Source organism: Panthera leo, chromosome D4 (assembly GCF_018350215.1).
Source record: "Panthera leo isolate Ple1 chromosome D4, P.leo_Ple1_pat1.1, whole genome shotgun sequence".
Classification (NCBI taxonomy): Eukaryota; Metazoa; Chordata; class Mammalia; order Carnivora; family Felidae; genus Panthera; species Panthera leo.
Genome location: NC_056691.1, coordinates 76,652,576 through 76,672,093, shown reverse-complemented (window position 1 = coordinate 76,672,093; position 19,518 = coordinate 76,652,576). Strand labels below are relative to the sequence as shown.

Sequence of the window (19,518 nt, the reverse complement as noted above, 5' to 3'; positions counted from 1 at the left end):
AAATTTACTTCACCCCAAGACAGAACGCTTCATATACCTCTCCCTGGAGAGATTTTCATTTTAAAAACAGAGGGCTCGACAGCAACACTTCACCCTGCAGATGACTCCATCATGATGGGATATATGGACAGAGCACCTGGCTGACTGGGAGGTGCTGTCCTGGTACTCCTGGCATACCCCCGGTGTGGACTTGGTCCCTCCATCTTTTTACTCAAATATGCAAACTCCTTTTCTCAGCCCAGTTAGGACAGTGGGGAGAACACTGGATTTGGAATCAAGAAACCAGAGCTTGAATTCCCGCTCTGCCATGCTCTAGAGGGAAGATCTTGGGAGAATCCAGTCACCTGTTGAGTCCTCAGGTAGCACAGCTGAACAATGGATGTCCTACTCTGTCCTTTATTTATGTGGGTTTCCCGCCCCTAGCTGAGTGTCTGGCACACATGAGTGGGTATTGGTGAAAGTTAGTCCCTGTCCGCATTCTTTGGGCTCCCTCTCCACATCCATTTGCAATGTTGTGAAATAGGGGAGGGAGAGAAAAAAATTCATTGATTGTTTGGATGCATTAAGCAAAGAAAAGAAAGGAAAAGAAAGAAAGAGAGAGCAAATACACAGAGAAACCAAGAGCAAATAGTGAAGCTAAATGACAAAGAAAGACCAGGTGAAAAAATGCAGCAAGGGAGGGAGGTAAATGCTTCAGGAGAGAGTAACCAGGAGTAATAAGATTCAGTTCTGTCAACTATCCATCTATTTTCAAATAGAATCTGAAATGATGTGCTTTTCTCCCTTGCCAATAACTCTTAATTCTCTTCCTCTCCCTTATTTACCTGGATATAACGTTATTATTTATCTCCACTGGGTGGCCAGGGAAAGCAGGTATTGTTTTTTGTTTTTGTTTTTGTTTTTTGTTTTTGCCAAAGACACAGTTCTCCAAGGAATTGAGAGGGGCAGATTGGGGGCAAAGGCATAGATGAACTGACAAATGGGGGTGAGGAAGGAGAGGGTCTGAGGTACTCCTGGGGTGTCCTCGTCCAAGTGCCGTTCCCCTGGCTGCATCCCTGCCCCTGCTGTCTCTCCATCTTCTACCCCCTATCCCCCTACCCCGCCGAGGTGAACTCCCAATCCACGTACCTCAGTGATGCATCCTGTGGGCATTTAACCTGGTCTGACATCAGGATCGCTTAGACTTATAAAATGTCCAGATTATAGACTCTTCCTGCTTACCTTGTCCAGACCCCTGATAAATGAGCATTAAGTCACCCCTCACATACATTCCTGTGACACCCTGTGCATACTCTCTCATGACCGGTGCAACAGGATTGTCACTTTCATTGATTTTCCTTTTCCTGCTCTCCTAGATTGTGATTTTCTTGAGGGCAGCGAACTCCTGAAATGTGCGTTGAGTGATGCATTTATTCAACAAACATTTGTTGGGCACCTACTGCATGCTAAGGACTGAGGATAGCAGTTACCTAGACAGACGCAATCTTGTACCAAGAATGAATGAATGATTAATATATAAATGGATGAGGGGCGCCTGGGTGGCTCAGTCGGTTGAGTGTCTGACTTCGGCTCAGGTCATGATCTCACAGCTTGTGAATTTGAGCCCCATGTCGGGCTCTGTGCTGACAGCTCGGAGCCTGGGGCCTGCTTCTGCTTCTGTGTCTCCCTCTCTCTCTGCCCCTAACCCACTCGCATTCTGTCTCTGTCTCTCTCAAAAATAAATAAACATTAAATATATGTATGTATGTATATATATAAATGGATGAAACTGAAGCAAGAGGAAAATACGACCATTGTTGCTGGATAGTGGCCATGGAAGAACATTCATCTGGAATGGAAGGCAGCAATCAAATTGGTCTTTTTTACCTAATCTGTGGGACCTGGCACTGAGACTGATTTACCTAATCTGCGGGACCTAGCACTGTGCCTGACACATTTTAGACAGTCATATTTATGGAGGCTATATATTTTTTTAAGAATTTTATTTTAAGTAACTTTTGCGCCTAATGTGGGACTTGAACTGACAACCCTGAGATTTAAGAGTCACATGCTCTACCGACTGAGCCAGCTGGGTGCCCCGTGGAAGCTATATTCTGGAATGATGGGGGCAGTGATGGCATTTGCTTTTAGGACTAACTGAGATTTTCGAGATTTCTAAGCACATTGCTAGGCATGGCTTTGTTTTCTCTTAATTCTGTGTCAGGTGTGATATAAGTAGGATAGTAGGGGACCCTTCCCACCACACACACACTTTGCAAATAAAGAAAGAAAATCATAGAGGCTTTCTGACTTGTCCTCAGGTAAACTAGCTAGTTGTTGGAGAAGTATCATGCAAACCTCAGCATGTGACTCCAGATTCAGTGTTCTTTTCACAAATCCAGACTGTGTGATTATCGATTAGGTTAGAAAGACGAGGATCTGTCCATCCATCCACCCATTCATCAGCCATCCATTTATCCTGTCATTTTAATTTATGGTATTTGGAGAGCTTCATTTACCTCCCAACTAGGGCCTGATCTGATTGTATGAAGGAGTCCCAAGTGGGGCCTCATACTCGTTATTCTTCTGGGAGATAGCCCGTAGGTAAAGGCAGCCCCTTCTTTACTTTCCTCTCTGCAGACTTGCTATATCCTTCTGTTCCCTCTGCACTGATGACCCTCTCTGCTTTTTCTGCTGGTTTCCTCCCACTACCCCCTTTTGCATTGCAATCCTGTCTTTTTGCCTTTGTGCCATTCATCCATTTACAGTGCCCTCTGCCACACGGCCACTTGTTGAAATCTTGCCCATCCTTTAAGGCTCCGCCACAAAGAAACTTTCTAGATCCAGCCAGAAGTCATCTCCTCTCCTTTAAGCTTTCTACTTTGATTTATAGTTATTTATAGCATGCTTTTTCTCCATTCCTTGGCCCAAGCTCCCGAGGATAGAGTTCCTCAATGCCAGATCTCAGAAAAAGTTGGTTGACTAAATGAATCTTTAAAGTGAGCATGTATCTGCCTCTAGCAGATGCAGAGGTAATATATATTCAATGTAGAAAATGTAGAGGAAAATGAATCAGATCATGATTAAAATCACCTCCAATCCCACCATTTAAAGAGCACTATTCTTGATGTTGCAGTGTATTTTGTTGCAGTATATTTCTTCCCAGCCGTATACACGCATACTTATGTCTAAACAGAATCATAAGATTATCTATTTTCTATATAAACTTCTTGTCTGTCTCCATCAGAAATGCAAACACCCTGAACGTTTGAAGGCTTTCTCTTCATTTGCATTCTCCAGGGCGCCTAAACTTGAGCCAGATGTTAAGTAAATTTCTGTAGTGTTGTTATATGGGAATCAAGCCATCGCTGCTGTCCTCAGTTGGCATTTCTTCTCTCCATCCTCTCCATGACCATTTGAACTCAGATACAGGGACAACTCAGTTCAACTCAACACACATTTGTGGAGCCTTCTGCCCTGCATTCGGCCACTGTCTCAGGCACTCGGGTACACAAATGGCTCTGAAGTGTCCCTGTACTAGTGTTGAATAAGAGAGAGGTCAGCTGTATAAACACATTTTAACATAGGTAAATACCAAATGCTGCATAGATAAATAGCAAAGACCAAGACAGTGGTAAAATAGGATGCTATAATTATGTGTGTGAAGTAATATGTAACAAATGTAACTGGAATGCTTACTGAGGATCAAGATGAAGGTTAAAAACTACTTTGTGCTATTTTATTTAATTCTCAAAATAACTCTATGAGGTGTTTTATTTATTTCTATAATAGCAGAAAAATAGCTCTATTTCTATAATAGCAGCTGCTATTATTATCCTCATTTGACAGATGAAGAAACTGAGGCACAAATAAGGTAAAAAGTGTATCCAAAGACCCCCAGCTTGAGCACAGGGGAGCTGTTGTTCAAATTCAAGGAGTTGGTCTCTCAGGGTCTATGATATTATATAGCATGCAATACTTCCTCTTTATAGAAGCGTAAAGGAACTTCTAGCTCATATGGGGGTCATGGAAATCTTCTAGAGCAGGGGATAGGGTTGAGTAGGGAAGGCTCTCCCAGACTCTGAAGAAGCATTTTTAGTTGAGGCAACAAAATGATGTGTTATAAAATTAAACTGATTTCTCTTGGCCTTAAAAAAAAAGGCATCTTCAAAGACATTGAATTAGGAAAGAGTACACTATATGTGGAGATTACATAAATATTTGATCAGATTTAATGTGTAAGTGCAGGGAAAGGAGTGAAGAGGGGTAAGGCAGAGGAGAAATTCAGGTGCTGGGCTCATGAAATTAGGTTTTATCCTGAGGGGAATCAGGAGCCATTGAAAGATTTTGAGCAAGGGAATGATGTGGTCAGATTTATAAGTTTGAAATTTAATCCTGGTAGCTATTTGCATGATGGTTGGAAGGAAGCCTGGAGGTAGGCATACCAGTTGGGGCCTTCTAGGTAGTCTCCACTGACTCCCTAAGATCCACTCTTCACCCTTTCCTCCTTGCTGAGGGCCCTGGAAGACTGACCTGTATGAATTGCTCTGCCTTGGGTGTTTGGTTGGAATTGGCCCATGGAAGGCACCTGCAAGAGATTAGCAGGTAGAAGGAGAGTGAGGTTGGAGTATTTATTACCCCACCACTCCCATGATGGGCCATGCCTTGTCAGTAGCTGGGTTATTCTACTGAAGGCCACAACTCCTGTCTGGCAACCCTTTCCTACAACTGTGGCTGTTTCGTGGTTTTATAAATACCCCTCCCCTTGCCCCTTTGGGCCTAGGGTGGTGACAGCTCCTTGCTGTTGTCAACCTTGAGGTGCTTCATCACTGGTTTACCTTAATCCTGTCGGTGTTGATTAATTTTATGCAGTTTGACTTTGTTTAGAGGATGTCCAGAGAGCTGGTAGAACATTATTTCTGGATGTGTCTCTGAGCGTGTTTCTAGAAGAGACTAACATTTGAATCCGTAGACCAAGGAAAGGAGAAAGGCCTTTATCAATGCAGGCATCGCTCAACCTGTTGAGGGCTTGAACAGAACCAAAAGATAGAGGAAGGACAATTTGCTCTCTGCTTGAGCCAGGATACCCCATCTTCTCCAGCCCTTGGGCATTAGCCCTTCCAGTTCTTGGGCCTTTGGACTCAGACTGAGAGATTTACACCATTGGCTCCCTTGGTTCTCAGGACTTTGGGTTTAGACTGGACTGTGCCACTAGCTCTACTTCTTGAAGATGGCAGATTTGGGACTTCTTAGCCTCCATAACCATAGAAACGAACCCTTCGTAGTAAGTCTTTTTCTCTTATATAAATATATGTATATCCTGTTGCTTTTATTTCTCTGGAGGACCCTAATATACTTCCAAAGTCTTTGTAAACAGTCCCTTCTCAGCGACCTTACTGACTGTGTCTTCTCTTCTGTGATAAGACCCTTACTGGCACAAGGCCATTGGAAGTATTCCACAAGAGAGACGATAAAGGTCTGCATTAAGGCAACCATTGTAGACATGAAAGGAAGGGCGTGTGTTTGAGATATATTTCCTAAGCACTCAGCAGGACTTGCTGTGTAGAGATGACCCACCCCCGCCCCCATGAATTTTGGGACAGCTAATGGCAAGGATGATGGAAGTTAACATCTCTACCTTTCTCAACTCTTTGTACCTAGGCAGTGAGTTCATCTCACGTAATGTCTGCTTTCCCTCAACGAAGCAAAGACCATCTGCAAACTCATCAGAAGCGCTCTCTGGGCTTCTGCGAATAATCTGCTGGGGGGTCAGCTGGAGCTGTGGAATCTGATGGAGGGTTAGTTAGCCACTTGGGAGATGTTACCAAGATGGCTGGTGATCAGAAGTGCTGCTTATTTTCATAATGACCTTCAGGAATTAAATAAAAATACAATGAGTGCCATAGATTAGGAAGAACAAGCCAATTAAAAGCACAACACGCCTTCGGGAATTTTTATTTCTTTTCCAGGAGGCTGAAAGGCATCTGTGGCTGCTGAGGCAGGATGGCGGTCTACCCAGAATCACTGATGAAGGCTGATCCGCTCACTTGGCTTTAGCGGGGTGGTTGAGGGGATTTGAGCCTATTGAATATTTCACGAGTTGCAGCCCATGGGGGGAGAACAGAGAAAGGTGAAAAGGCAATCCCTGTGTTTCTTTATGATTCCAATATAAAACCAGGCTATCCGAGGTGGGAGGGAGGCAGGCAGTGGAGTCAGCCTACCGCCGGAAGGCATGGCGCACCAATTCTCCTACTTTAATATCTGCTGTTTCGTTTTATATTCATCATGTCAGCATAATCTGCCTTTATGGGAATCGTCTTGGTTCCCAACCAAATGCGTTTAGTCCCCCTTTTGCTTTAAGTTTGATTGTAATGTGACTTGAAGACTTCAATGAAATGTTTATATGGAAGGGCTAGGGGAAGAGGTTGGGGAAAATGCAATTGGAAAATCAATCAGCGGGGAATTTCAGGAGCTGGCCTTGGTTATGCTAGTATTTCTTTGACCTGTTTTTAATGGACACAGGACTGGCGCTCTGATCAAGTGTACTTTGCTGATTCCTGACCGCATGCAGAAGAGAGTACACTGTGTCGCTAGGGACTCAGAGCCCTTAACCCTGTGTCTGAAGTACATTTCCAGCTGACATCCCACCACACTCCTACTTGCACATGCAGTGTTAGTACCCTGAAATACCCAACTGCCCAGCCCGTCTCCATGCCTCCTCGCTCTGAAGGCCAACAATATGCCCATTCTTTGCAACGTTCATGTCACCATGTTTTTAGAGTGGCTCCTTGTCTCTAAGCTAGGAGAGTCCTGTTCCACCTTTAGATTCCCAGTGGAGCTTACTTACTCTTTCTTTAATACTCTAGTGAGGTTAAACTCTACCTCTGTAATCTTATTATGGATATGTGTGTGTGCATGTATTCATCATTGGCAATTCAGTAATTTTTTCTTGAGCACTGGTTATGCGTCGCACACTTTTAAAAGTACGTGAGATATGGCAGGAAATCCCTGCTCTCCTGGAGAGGCAGGCATTAAATACATGTTTAAGAAAATGCGTAGGATTGGGGCACCTGGGTGGCTCAGTTGGTTTAGCATCCGACTCTTGATTTTGGCTCGGGTCATGATCCCGCAGTTTGTGGGATTGAGCCCCGTGTCAGGCTCTGTGCTATCAGCGTGGAGCCTACTTGGGATTCTCTGTCTCCCTGCCCCTCCCCCACTAGCGCTCATGTATGCTCTCTCTCTCAAATAGATAAACTTAGAAAATGCACAAGATTAATTTAAATAGTGATAAGTGCTATAACAAGTTTTTGTAAAGGGGATACCAGAGAGTGTGATGTGTGTAGAGAGAACTTTAGCTAAAACTGGCAGAGCCTCTCTGAACAGGTGTCACTTGGTCAGGGAGACTAACACCGAGGAGAAAGTGGTTTGCAGGGTCTGGGAGGAGAGTTCCAGACAGGCAGGAGAAAGAGTCCTTCTTTCCTGAGACAAGAGTAAGAGTAAGCCTGGTCTGTTTGAGTAACGGTTGTAAGTTTGCAGGGTTGGAGCACGTGAGGAGGGGATCGGTCAGAGTAATGCACAGATTCTGGGCCACAATAAATGGAAAGTGTGTGCATGTGTGGGCAGGGAGATGCCAGATGGGCAGTGGGTAGAATTTCTGCCACTAAAGAAAGGACTGAGCTTCCTGAAGGCAAGATTATGCCTCATTTCACTCCATGTTCTGAACTACTAAAGTACTCACAATTGAGTAGGCCCTCAATAAAGTGTGTTGAATGAGTGAATAAACAAACACAAGCATGAATGAATGAATGAATGAATGAATGAGGGAATGAATGAATGAGGGAATGAATGATCAGGCCTTCTGCTTCCGCCAAGGTGGTTTTCTCTTTGAGGCTCCATGGCCCTCCTCCCCGCCTCAGCAACAGCTTCCTTCCTTTGTAATAGAGTGAGTCCAGAGCTGATCTCTGTGATTCAATATTTACTGTGTTTCACACACTGTTATTATCATTTAACGTTTACTGTCTGCTGACTGTGCACTCATCGCTGTAGCAAACAAAGAGCTCAATCTAGTTTTGGTTCATGGGCTAATTTAGTCAAGGAAAAGGAGATGTTGTAAGAGCTACCGGCATAGTAGAAATTGTGTGGACTGGAAGTCCACTGGGTCCATCTGGGCATGCATTCACCGGTGGCCTTAAGTGAGTGACTCACCCTCTGTGACCCTCCGTTTCCTAATCTGAACATGAGGCGGACAGGCTTCTTCAATGGTGGGATTTTGAGCACAGGCTGGGGAGGGAGAGCTCCAGGAGTGAAGAGTGCAGATTTCAGCCAGCCCTCCTTCACTGACTCTGCCTCCCCTGTCCCAGGCTGTGTCGATCAGATGTGGCACTGTAAGTGCCTGGTGGTCCATTGGCACGGGGGTCCTTTTTTTCTGGAGCTGCTGAATGAGAGGCAGCCATTTCCAGAGGCAGCTTGTAGCCGTGGGTTCTCTGGGCCTCTGGTTATAGGCTTTAATGCCCTGGGAGAAATATGAGTGAGGTACTGAGCAAGGCCATTTACCATGTCTTCACCTTGCCTCGGCCCAGCTGGCTGGCTGCCAGAGATGTTGCTGCCAGGGCTTCGGGTGCTGAGGCCAGGAGGTGGGGCGGTGTGTGGAGAGAAGGTGCTGGTAAGAGGCCCGCTTCACAGACTGGCCACCCAGCCAGCCTCTCCCGTGGCGCCCCACAGTGAGCTCTTAGGGTCCTTGTGATGGTCTCCAGCCCTGCTCAACTCTTAGTGCAGCCCAGGTAGGTTTTCACTTGGACTTGTAACTTCCTATGTTCTGGCCACCTTGTCTTTTACTTGGAATGAGGTGGGAGGCTGTTGAGGGTTTGGCGCTGAGGGCTGATGGGAGCTAACAGGTTCTGGCAGGGCTCCTCTGGTTTCTGTGTGGGAATGGACAGAAGAGCAGAGAGGCAAGATGGAGTCCAGTTAGGAAGCGCTTTGTAGTAAGTCAGGCAAGAGAGGGTGGTACCTTGGCCGAGGTGGTTGCAAGAGAGGAGCCAAGAAGGGAAGGGACTTTGGGGTGGCTTTTGAAGGATTTCCTGGTGGACTGGAGGAGGAGAGGGAAAGAAAGCAAGCAGTCAAGGATGTCTCAAGGATTTTTTTTCAGAGCAGCTGAAGGGTAAATTAGATCCTGTGCCTGTTAATAATAATAATGATAATAAATATTAATAGCTGACTTTTTATAGCACTTATCAAGTGCCAGATGCTCTTCCCTAAGGACTGTTGATTGTGAACCTCAAGGAGTTAGTCTATGGGGGGTGGACGATGCAAGAATAATTCAGTAGAATTTGGTGAGCAAACATCATCTCTTCAAGGTGACTCTGTTTCCTTCATTGTCGCCAGACATGGCGGGGGTTGTAGTGGGGCATAGGGAGAGCTGACTGGAAGCGAAGTTCTAACTCTGTTTCCCCACCAACCCTCCTTAAGTGTGTGTGTGTGTGTGTCTACACACACGTATATGAGGTCTTTGGTGACTATGGGAATACGACCCCTAGGTCAGCTCTGTAGTGCAGAGCTCCAAGCTCCAGACATCATTACAGCTACTTGTCTACGATGGAGTGTTTCTGTCTCCTATGGTAACCCTCACTTGAGTGAAGTCCTGGAACACTAGCAACCTTCCCCTTTCTTCATAAGACACCCTGATAGGCCTTTGTCCTTCTAGGACATTTCCAGGGACATATTCCCTCTAGTAGGCAACAATATGAAAAGATTGTATGATCTTGGTACAAGGACACTTCTTTTAAGCAATCTCTACACCAAAGCGGGGGCTCAAACTCACAACCCCAGGTTCGAGAGTCGCATGCTCTACTGCCTGAGCCAGCCAGGTACCTCCAGTACAAGGACACTTCCTGAAAGCTAATGCTGTCACCCTTCTTATTTAATAAGAGGCTATGTTGGTACTGAATGGAAGTACTATTAAAATAATAATTTAGAGGTCAGGTGACTGTAGCTTGCTAGGAGGTTCTAACTTCCCCTTGGTCATAGGAGAACATTAGTGTAGGGCAGTGACTTTTGAAGTATTTTTAAGTCATGGAAACTTTGTGCCAACACTCCCTTGCTGGGGGTGCAGTATATACACTAGCAAAAAATGGGGCTTCTCTGACTGAAGCAGGAGAAATAGGCTCAGAACAACCCACTTGCCAAGCTCCTTTCCTATAAAGAGTAATTCTGAGGCACCCAGGCTGGGCCACATGTTCTCTTGGGCCTTTCCAGCTCTGGGGTTCTGCAATGATGCCCTGACGCTTCCAACTCAGCTTTTAAAGAATTCACACTCTAAACACCTGCTCTTCTCATGGATGGAGATGTCTTCCCTTCATCGTCTTCTAGTTCCATGGCCTCAGGAGAATGTAAACTCTTGAATCTCTTGCTTAGATTGATTCTGCTCACTTTGATTGAATGGACGGAATTGCCTTATCATGGATGGTGCTATACACAAGGACCCCGGACAGACCGGGTTCAAATTCTGTCTCTTACACTTTGTGGCTTAGGGAGATTCTTGGCCACGGTTGACCACGTACAAATGGAAGCGATGGTGTCCGGCTCATAGATTTGATGGATGGAAAGGCATCCAAAGTAGGTGCCTTCTGATCTCCTGAACATGTGTGGCTCTTTCCCTCCCTGGAAAACCGAGGCCTAGGCAATGCCGCTCACCCAGCGCCTTTGGTCTTGTCTTACAGAGATGTCTGGCACGGCGGCGGACATCTCGCTGGTGCACTGGAGACAGCAATGGCTTGAGAATGGCACCTTGTATTTCCACGTCTCCATGAGCAGTGCCGGGCAGCTGGCCCGGGCCACGGCGCCCACGCTCCAGGAGCCTTCAGAGATTGTAGAGGAGCAGATGCACATTCTCCACATTTCTGTGATGGTGAGTGAGGGGGAATGCCGTAAGGTGCTAGGGGATGGAGAGGGTGAGTTGGGGAGACTGTGGAGGGAGGCCGGGGTTGCCAGTGGCAGGTGGAAGAAATTGGCTGAGTGCAAGAGGTTAGAATGATAAACAGAAGGTCAGGTGAATTCTGTGGTGTCACTTGGACTGATGCATACCCATCCATCATCTGTCAGCTGTGACAAACTAATTGTGCTTCAGAGAAGAGAATAAAGGGTCTCCAGCTCCTTGGCCTTTTGGCCGACATCTCTGGGAATAGCTGTTTAACATCTGTCACGTGCTTGGCCTGTTCCACCGAGGGCTGAGGTTCAGTGCTCCAAAATACAACTGGCCTTTCCAGGAATGACTGAACAAACAAAATCGGAACAGAATTGGAGCAGGGCTGCCCTTTCCCAAGTGCCTCTCATAGGCCAGGTGCTTTGACCCTCACAATACCCTCTGCAGTGTAGATGGTACATGGTGACCCTTGGCGCTGGGCTAGGCTTAGCCACAGTCACACGTCGAAGCCCCTCCATTACCCTCCTGCTGTAGTTGCGAATATTGAGTTGCGGGGGCAGAGAAACTTTACCCAAGGTCACATAGCTGGTAAGAGACAGAGATGCTCTTGGGCACTCGAACCCCTAAGCATGTCTGACTACAAAGCCTGAACTATGTCCTCCACACTATTTCTCTCAGTGCAAGAATTTATTGACTGTCCAAGCGTGTGTCAAGCACTGTGCAGGGCACACTTAAGGACATTATCTCATTGCATTCTCACCAAGAATGCGTGGAGTCAGGCATGTCACCTCCATGTGAGAGATGAAGTTACGGGCACAGAGAGGTGAAGTGGCCTTCCATCTCTGTCGGCCCTATGACCTGGAGCTCTTGGAGTCTGCTCTCTCTTCAGAGAAGGCTGTTAGGGCTTAAATCACTTGAATGGTGGTCTAAAATGTATGTAGGCTCATATTAATGGTTTCTTCAAAAAGCTGTAGTTAATGGCTCTGCATGGTAGATAGGAAAAAACAAATTCATTATGCAGAATGTACAGGGTCTAATTGGCTCAAGAAGAGATCTGATAATAGCTACAAGTGACATCCCCATAGTGCTTTTCACTCTTCAAGCCATTATTTTCTCTTGTAGCACGGCTCTGCCGAATGCATAAGGATAGGAGATGTGATTCCCAATCTACACGTGAGAAAGGTATGGCTCAGAGAGGTGAAGAATTTGGCATAAGGCCACTCAGCAAAGCAGCACTACCGTGCACTCCTGTATTTTCCATTCAACAGTCAGCAACATTTATTGAGAATCTGGACTGGGGACAGACCTTTGCTCTTGGTCTCCAGTCTCCTGGTTCCTCTTCACCTAACACTGTGCATTAGACATTCTGATTAGGGCTGAGTAAGAGCTTGGAAGTTTTCTCTTTTTGGAAAAACACACACATACCCCAGCCAGACAGCAGTGTTAATTTTGGACCTAACGCATGCTTATCACGTGGAAAAACAAATCAAGGCCTTTGTGTTATTCACGGAATGAGTGCGACAGACTTTTCCCATATATATATTTTGCAAATGATGCAGCCACATGCCAAGCCAAGTGAGTGCCTGCATGCTAACTTTGGGGTGCAAGTGTTTCAGGGTACTTGCTCTAGAGTTCACGGGGCATGAGACACCATCTGATGCTAAGAAGACTCGAGGGGGCGTGACTTACTTTTTTCGTGTTGGAGAGTGAGACTCCGTTTTTGATTAATATTTATTAAGCATTTTCTGGGTTTGGCCTCACGTTTACTTGTCTACATCCTTTCCATAGCCCAGTAACCTAGATGGTATAATCTCAATTGTAAATGAGCCCTGAATGGACGTTCTCTGCTTCCAGGTTCAGTGTTACTTCCACTAAATCACACTCTGTCTCCAAGGACTGTAGGTGTTCTTCACCCTTTTATTCTGCTCAGTGAGTTCAGCTTGGAAAGGAGAAATCACCAAGACCCACACGAATCTGGAATTCAAGATGTGGCTGGCAGAGTAGGCCCTGTGGAGGTTGGCACAATCCAGATCTTCCCTGCCCTCACACTAATGTGGCCCAAGGCTACCACCTTGTGGTCCCGCCAGTTCTTTTCCACCTTCAGGGCTCCAAAATCTGGATCTTTCCTGTCCTCACCTTACTCTCTTCAGGAGATAGAGTCATGTCCAGGAAACCTTGAACCCCAAGACATTTGTTGATGGCAGCCCGGCTTCTCTGAGGTGAGGTAGGGTGACGTGGAGGTTCATAAGCACAGGTTCCAGAGCCCGAGTGCCTGGGCGTAAAGTCCTGCTGTGCCGCTTAGCACTCTGGATGATTTTGGACAAAGTTTTAAATTCCTCTGTGCCTTGTTTTTGTCATCTGTAAACGAGGCTTCCACCAATACTTACTGTGTACGTACACCGACCACTTGTATCAGAGGGCTTGGCACCTAAGACCATTAGCTCTTATTCTTAGGGGTTCTTTCTTTCTTTCTTTCTTTTTCTTTTTTTTTTTTTTTTTTTTTGAATTTTACTGTCAAATTGGTTTCCATACAACACCCAGTGCTCATCCCAACAGGTGCCCTCCTCAATGCCCATTACCCATCCTGCTATCCCTCCCACCCTGCCCCCCCACCGCCATCAACCCTCAGTTTATTCTCAGTTTTTAAGAGTCTCTTATGGTTTGCCTCCTTCCCTCTCTAACTTTTTTTTTTCCTTCCCTTCCCCCATGGTCTTCTGTCAAGTTTCTCAGGATCCACATAAGAGTGGAAACATATGGTATCTGTCTTTCTCTGTATGATTTATTTCACTTAGCATAACACTCTCCAGTTCCATCCACGTTGCTACAGAAGGCCATATTTCATTCTTTTTCATTGCCTCATAGTGTTCCATTGTGTGTATAAACCACAATTTCTTTATCCATTCATCAGTTGATGGACATTTAGGCTCTTTCCATAATTTGGCTATTGTTGAAAGTGCTGCTATAAACATTCGGGTACAAGTCTTAGGGGCACTTTCATTGAAAACTTTAAGATGTGTTGATTTAATATACCTTTTATTGAATGAAATATACCATTCATTTCATAAATGGATAAACTGAGGTCCACATATAGGCTACAAGTCATCCAGGATCCCCCAGACAGGCAGTGGAGCTTGGCCTGGACAGCACACCTCTCTTTGGCTTAGACTCTTATCTGTCCTTGCTGGTCTGGCCACAGTTCAGCAAGAACAAAAAGAATGTTTGCTTTCCTGTCCCCTAAACAACCATTCAAAATAGCATTCACAGTGGCTAAAGTCTGTTTTCCCATTTCTTAATGAGAAACTGGAGATGCAGTGAGTTTAACTGACTTCTAAGGCTGTGTGGTTAACAGGAATGCAGTTCTGGGGAGTAGGCTTTTCCCAAGATTCTAAACTCAAGTCACATGGTTACTCATGACAGGATGGCTCCTGGTCTATCAAATTTTGCATTGTTTCTGTCTTTGGTGAAGATCTGAAATCGTTTGTGAGAAGATCCAAATAATTCTAGGGTCAATGTCCTCCATTCTCTTTTCTCAGGACAAGCGTCCTGCCCACTCATGTAGGGTAACTAGCTCCAGCTCAGTCATTAGAACCTGCTACAGTTCATGCCTTCTGGAATGGAACCAGCATGCTCTGAGTTTGTTAAGACCTGAGCCTGAGATATTAATAAACTCAGTAGCTATTTGATGTGATTTGGTCACCCAAAGATTAAACGGGAAAACCAGTATTTCACCCTATGTAGGCTGATTCCAGAGCCTCCACCCTTACTCTGCATACTAGACTGCCATTTCTCTTCTCTCTGCATCAGCTGTTGGCTTAAATTTATAAGACCTTATGGGCAGATTCATGCACAGACTCCTCCTTGTGTGGAATCTGTGGGTAGATTAAAGGGGGCAGGGGTTTGACTTGGAAGTCAACTCCAATATTGAATAGTATCTCTGTTGCTAGCTTTATGACTTTGGCCAAATCAAAATCATCATTGGTGAAACTGGGATAATGTTCCATAATTCTGAGAGTTTTTCTAGGTACCGAATGCAGCTACATGTGCCAGTGTCCTGCACCATGAAATTAATGGCTGCCACCATTGAGGACTTTCTGTATGGCAGGCACAGTCTAGCCGCAGCACATGGGTTATTCCATTTAATTGTTCTAACACTCTGTAGGATAGATACTGTTATTTCCCTCATTCTCCCACCATTTATACGGGTGGGCCACAGTGAAGGGGTGGTTATAAGGGCCCAATACCCCGGTCCATGGCAGGACAGACCTTTCTAAGTGTTTGAGCTATCTGGCACTCGATGACGGAGTAAGGGGTAGTCAGTTCTTTGTCTCTGGGGGTAGGAAAGCAAAGGGTAGAAGCCCTAGTCATCAGGATTTTGAGAGAAATAATACTTAAATTAGATGACTAGTGTGGTTCTCTCACACTTATAAGATCTATAATTCTATGGCATAATAATATATAGAAAAATACTTTGAGGATTATAAAATGCCACATAAATCTAAGGAATTATTATTCCCATTCTCAATCAGAAGCTTTGTTTAAAGGATTTGTGTGATTTGGGGATAATTCTTTTTAAAGCTTTCTGTGAAAAATGACTTTAGATCATTTCCCCAACCATTGCATTTATTCATTCACAGCATATCATGCATTCCTTAGTTCATTGATTTAATCACTCAATCATGCAGTGGTTTCCTTGCCTGCTAAACCTAACAATGAAAATCCTATCTGCAAGAAAATAAGAGAAAAGAAAAAAAAACCTTTGAAAAAGTCAACCACAAGCTCAGAATGAGCCAACTATATGGACTCTGATTGTCGAAAGTGGTAAGAGTGGCTCCACATTTTATTTTTTTAATGTATTTTTTCATTAACGTTTGTAATGTTTATTTATTTTTGAGGAGGGGAAGGGGCACAGAGAGAGGGAGACCCACAATCCGAAGCAGGCTCCAGGCTCTGAGCTGTCAGCACAGAGCCCGACCCGGGGCTCGAACTCACAAACCAACTGAGTTACCAGGCACCCCTGTTTCCACATTTTAAGTTGTGTTAATGAAAGACTAGTGCTCTGAATAACTAGTTTTAGAGGTTCTAGATGAGACCTGAAACAATGTGTTTACTTTTGGGGATCCCACGCTCAGAGAAACAACGATTAGAAAAGTTATGAGAAAATAGTTAAAATAGTGAAGGATCTGAAAATAACAATGTTTTAATTTTTTTTTTTTTAACGTTTACTTATTATTGAGAGACAGAGAGAGACAGAGTGTGAGCAGAGGAGGGGCAGAGAGAGAGGGAGACGCAGAATCTGAAGCAGGCATCCAGGCTCTGAGCTGTCAGCCCAGAGCCTGATGCGGGGCTCGAACTCACAAACTGTGAGATCATGACCTGAGCCGAAGTCGGGCCCTTAGCCAACTGAGCCCCCAAGGCGCCCCTGAAAATAACAGTGTTAATAAGCATGGTTTAAACACTTCGTGTTGTATTGTCACGTGTATTTGACTCACTCAATTCTCTACACAATCCCAATTCAGCAGATATCCTGTTGAACTCCTGTTCTACTTTCGAGAACATGCAGGCACAGAGAATATAACTAATGTGCAAGAACTGTGGATTGGGGTCCCCAGGTTCCTGTTCTGGCTCCATTACTGACTTCCTAGCTGTGTAACGTAGGCATCTTTCCTCCTTCTGCTTCCATTTCCTCTTCTGGAATGGGGTGAGGATGGAAGTAACTGCCTGAGGGCGTTGTTGTAAGATGACTCACATAAGGCACATACGGCTAGAGCCTGACACATAGCCGGGTCTTCCTAAGTGTTAGGACTCTGCCCTTTATTCGCGTATTAGTTTCCGAGGATTGCCGTAACAAAGTGCATGGACTGAGTGACCTAACATGTGTTGTGTCGCACTTCTGGAGGCTAGATTTCTGAGATCAAGGTGTGGGCAGGGCCACACTTCTTCTGAAGGCACTAGGGGAAATATCCGTTCCAGCTTCTTGTAGTTCCTTGGCTTATGACAGCGTAGCTCTGATTTTTACGTGGCATTCTCACTGTGTGTGTGTCTCTCTCTGCATCCACATTTTTCCACTTTTTATGAGGATGCCAGTTATATTGGGTGGGGCCCACCATAATGACCTTGTAACTTGCTTACCTCCATAAAGTCCCAGTCTCCTCTCCATATAAGGTCATGTTCTGAGGTATTGGGCATTAGGAGTCCTACATATATTTTGTGTGTATGGGGGGGGACGGATTTCACCAATATCAAGTGCCATTGCTGTGTTATTTATAAGTGATATTATTGAAGAAAGCCCAGGGCAGCCAGGACAGGGGAAACCAGGCCATTACAGACTGCAGGTCCCAAAAGCCTTTGGACAGAAAGTAGAGTAGTGAGGAAAACATCCTAAGGGGGATTATTTTAAAAGGAAAGGTGACAATGATATAGCAGCAGAAAAAAAACACGCGATACATACAGCCGTGAAGCTGTGGCCTGGGACTCGGGTGTCACAGCCCTCACACTCATTTGCTCCCTGACCGTAGGCACACACTTCCCTTCTTGGCCTTAAGAACCCCATCTATAAGTTGAGATCATCAAGCGTTTATCAGTTGCGGGACATGATGAGATTGGGCAATACAGATACACCATGTACATTTTTATGTACTTATGTACATGTATTTATGTACATGAATCCCGTTTATTTTTTAAGAAAGCAGAATTTTAAAAATCACAGATGCATGCATTAAGTTTTAAAAATTCAAGCCACATGAACCTGGTAGCTCAGGTTTGACTTGCCTCAACAACAAGGATGTACTAAAAGCATGTAGGGTCTGTAGCTAGGCTTACGGGACGGTGAGAAGGATAAGTCATGGCTTCCGTCTATAGGACATGTGACTTATCTCCCACAGCATTTAGGGATGCAGCATAGTGAACTAGAAAGAACATAGTCTGGTGTCAGGAGCCTGGGTTTCAAGCTGAGAGTCTTCCTCATAGCAGCTATGGAGGTCTGGATGTTTTCACCTCTCTGAGTTTCTTGGTTGGTCATTTGTAAAAGTGGAATTAAGATTGAAATCATGGCATTGAACTGAGACAATGCCCATGAAAGGATTTGGCTAGGTTTCCGCAGAAGCGACGGAGCTATAAAATATGGTTGGAATGTTGGAGCCCAAAGCACCTTAGACCTTGCAGAATCCAACTTTTCTAGATGAGTCAGCTGGCACACGTTTGTTCTACAGACAAATTGCTCTGAATCTTGGTGACTGACCAAACAGTGCTTTCTTGCTCACGTGCCTTCCGTGTTGGCAGCTGTGGTCTCTGTGGCTCAGCTCCGCATGTCTTCTCATTCTGCAGTGTTGGCCGAAGGGGAGCCCCAGCCTGAGACCTTTGGTCTCCATGGCAGAGGGATGAGCAAAAGAACTGGTGGAAATCGAGGACGCTTCTTCAAGCTAGTGCTCAGACAGGGGGTTCTCTCATGTTCTGTGGCCAGGGCCAAAGCACATGTGTGGCCCAACCCAAAGCCAATGGCAGAGGTATATAGTCCTTTACAGAGAATGGGCATGTGGACGGTTGCATACGGCAGCAGACTGAACCCCACCTTCATTTTGTGGGTGGAGAGAATGAGGCTGGAAAAAGGATGTTCTCCATCCGGATTACCCCGTCTGTCTGGGCCGACAGTCAAGCCCAGAAGGAAAATCCTGGAGATGGCAAGAGGCAACCTAGACAGGGGAACAGAGGCAGTTGGGATGCAGGATAGGACTGTGTATAAGAAAAAATAATCTGCAAAATATGAGGCAGAGGGAGGCAGAGAGAAACACAGACAAGAAAAATAGACATCTGCAAATATTCATGGAGTAGCTCTTCTATGTTAGGTGTATAGAAACTACCGGAGACAGAGAGGGAAACTGAGAAAAAGGGAGCTGATGATAATGAGAGAGATGTAGAAAAATACAAGGAAATTGGCAGGAATGGACTGGTAAGGAGTTAGCAGTAGAAGCAGAGACAGGGGAAGAGGATGCAGAATAAAAGGCAGGGAGGAAGGAACCACACAGAGGTGGAGGTGGAGGGGCAGATAGAACCCAAGCCCAAGACAAAGTGGTAGAAGGGTCCTGGGGTGAGGAGGGGGATGAGGAGGAAGTCAGGGGCTGAGAGGGACAGAAGGCCTCCTGCACGACACGGAGGGGGGCACTGGAACAGTGGATCTGAGAAGAAGCAGTAGAGGAAAAGGTGGAAAAGAGAAGGGAGAGGGGAGATCTAGAGACAGCAGAGAAGCATGGCAGGGGCAGGAAGGGCAGCAGGCAGGTTGACAGAGTTGAGGGGGATGTTCTCTTGGTGACCACTCTCCACCTTTACACTCCGGCTTGTCGTTGCACATTTCATTTTGCTTCAAGAACCTGAAGCTTCTGGAGCACCTGGGTGGCTCAGTTGGTTACATTTCTGACTTCGGCTCAGGTCATGATCTCATGCTTTGTGGGTTTGAGCCCCATGTCGGGCTCTGTGCTGACAGCTTGGAGCCTGGAGCCTGCCTCAGATTCCATGTCTCTGTCTCTCTCTGCCCCTCCCCTGCCTATGCTCTGTCTTTCTGTCTCTCAAAAATAAATAAACATTAAAAAAGGAAAAAAAGAACCTGAAGCTTCTGTGTGTGCAGTATT

At 45.4% G+C, this 19,518-nt stretch overlaps 1 protein-coding gene across 1 annotated transcript in view; it reads left to right on the top strand.

Annotated features, from left to right (window-relative positions):
• Positions 1–19,518, top strand: part of ASTN2 (astrotactin 2) — an 874,784-nt gene that overhangs the window by 116,807 nt on the left and 738,459 nt on the right. Inside the window, exon 2 of the mRNA XM_042912372.1 lies at positions 10,695–10,882. Coding sequence (XP_042768306.1) covers positions 10,695–10,882 — 188 coding nt within the window. The remainder of the gene's footprint in view (positions 1–10,694; positions 10,883–19,518) is intronic.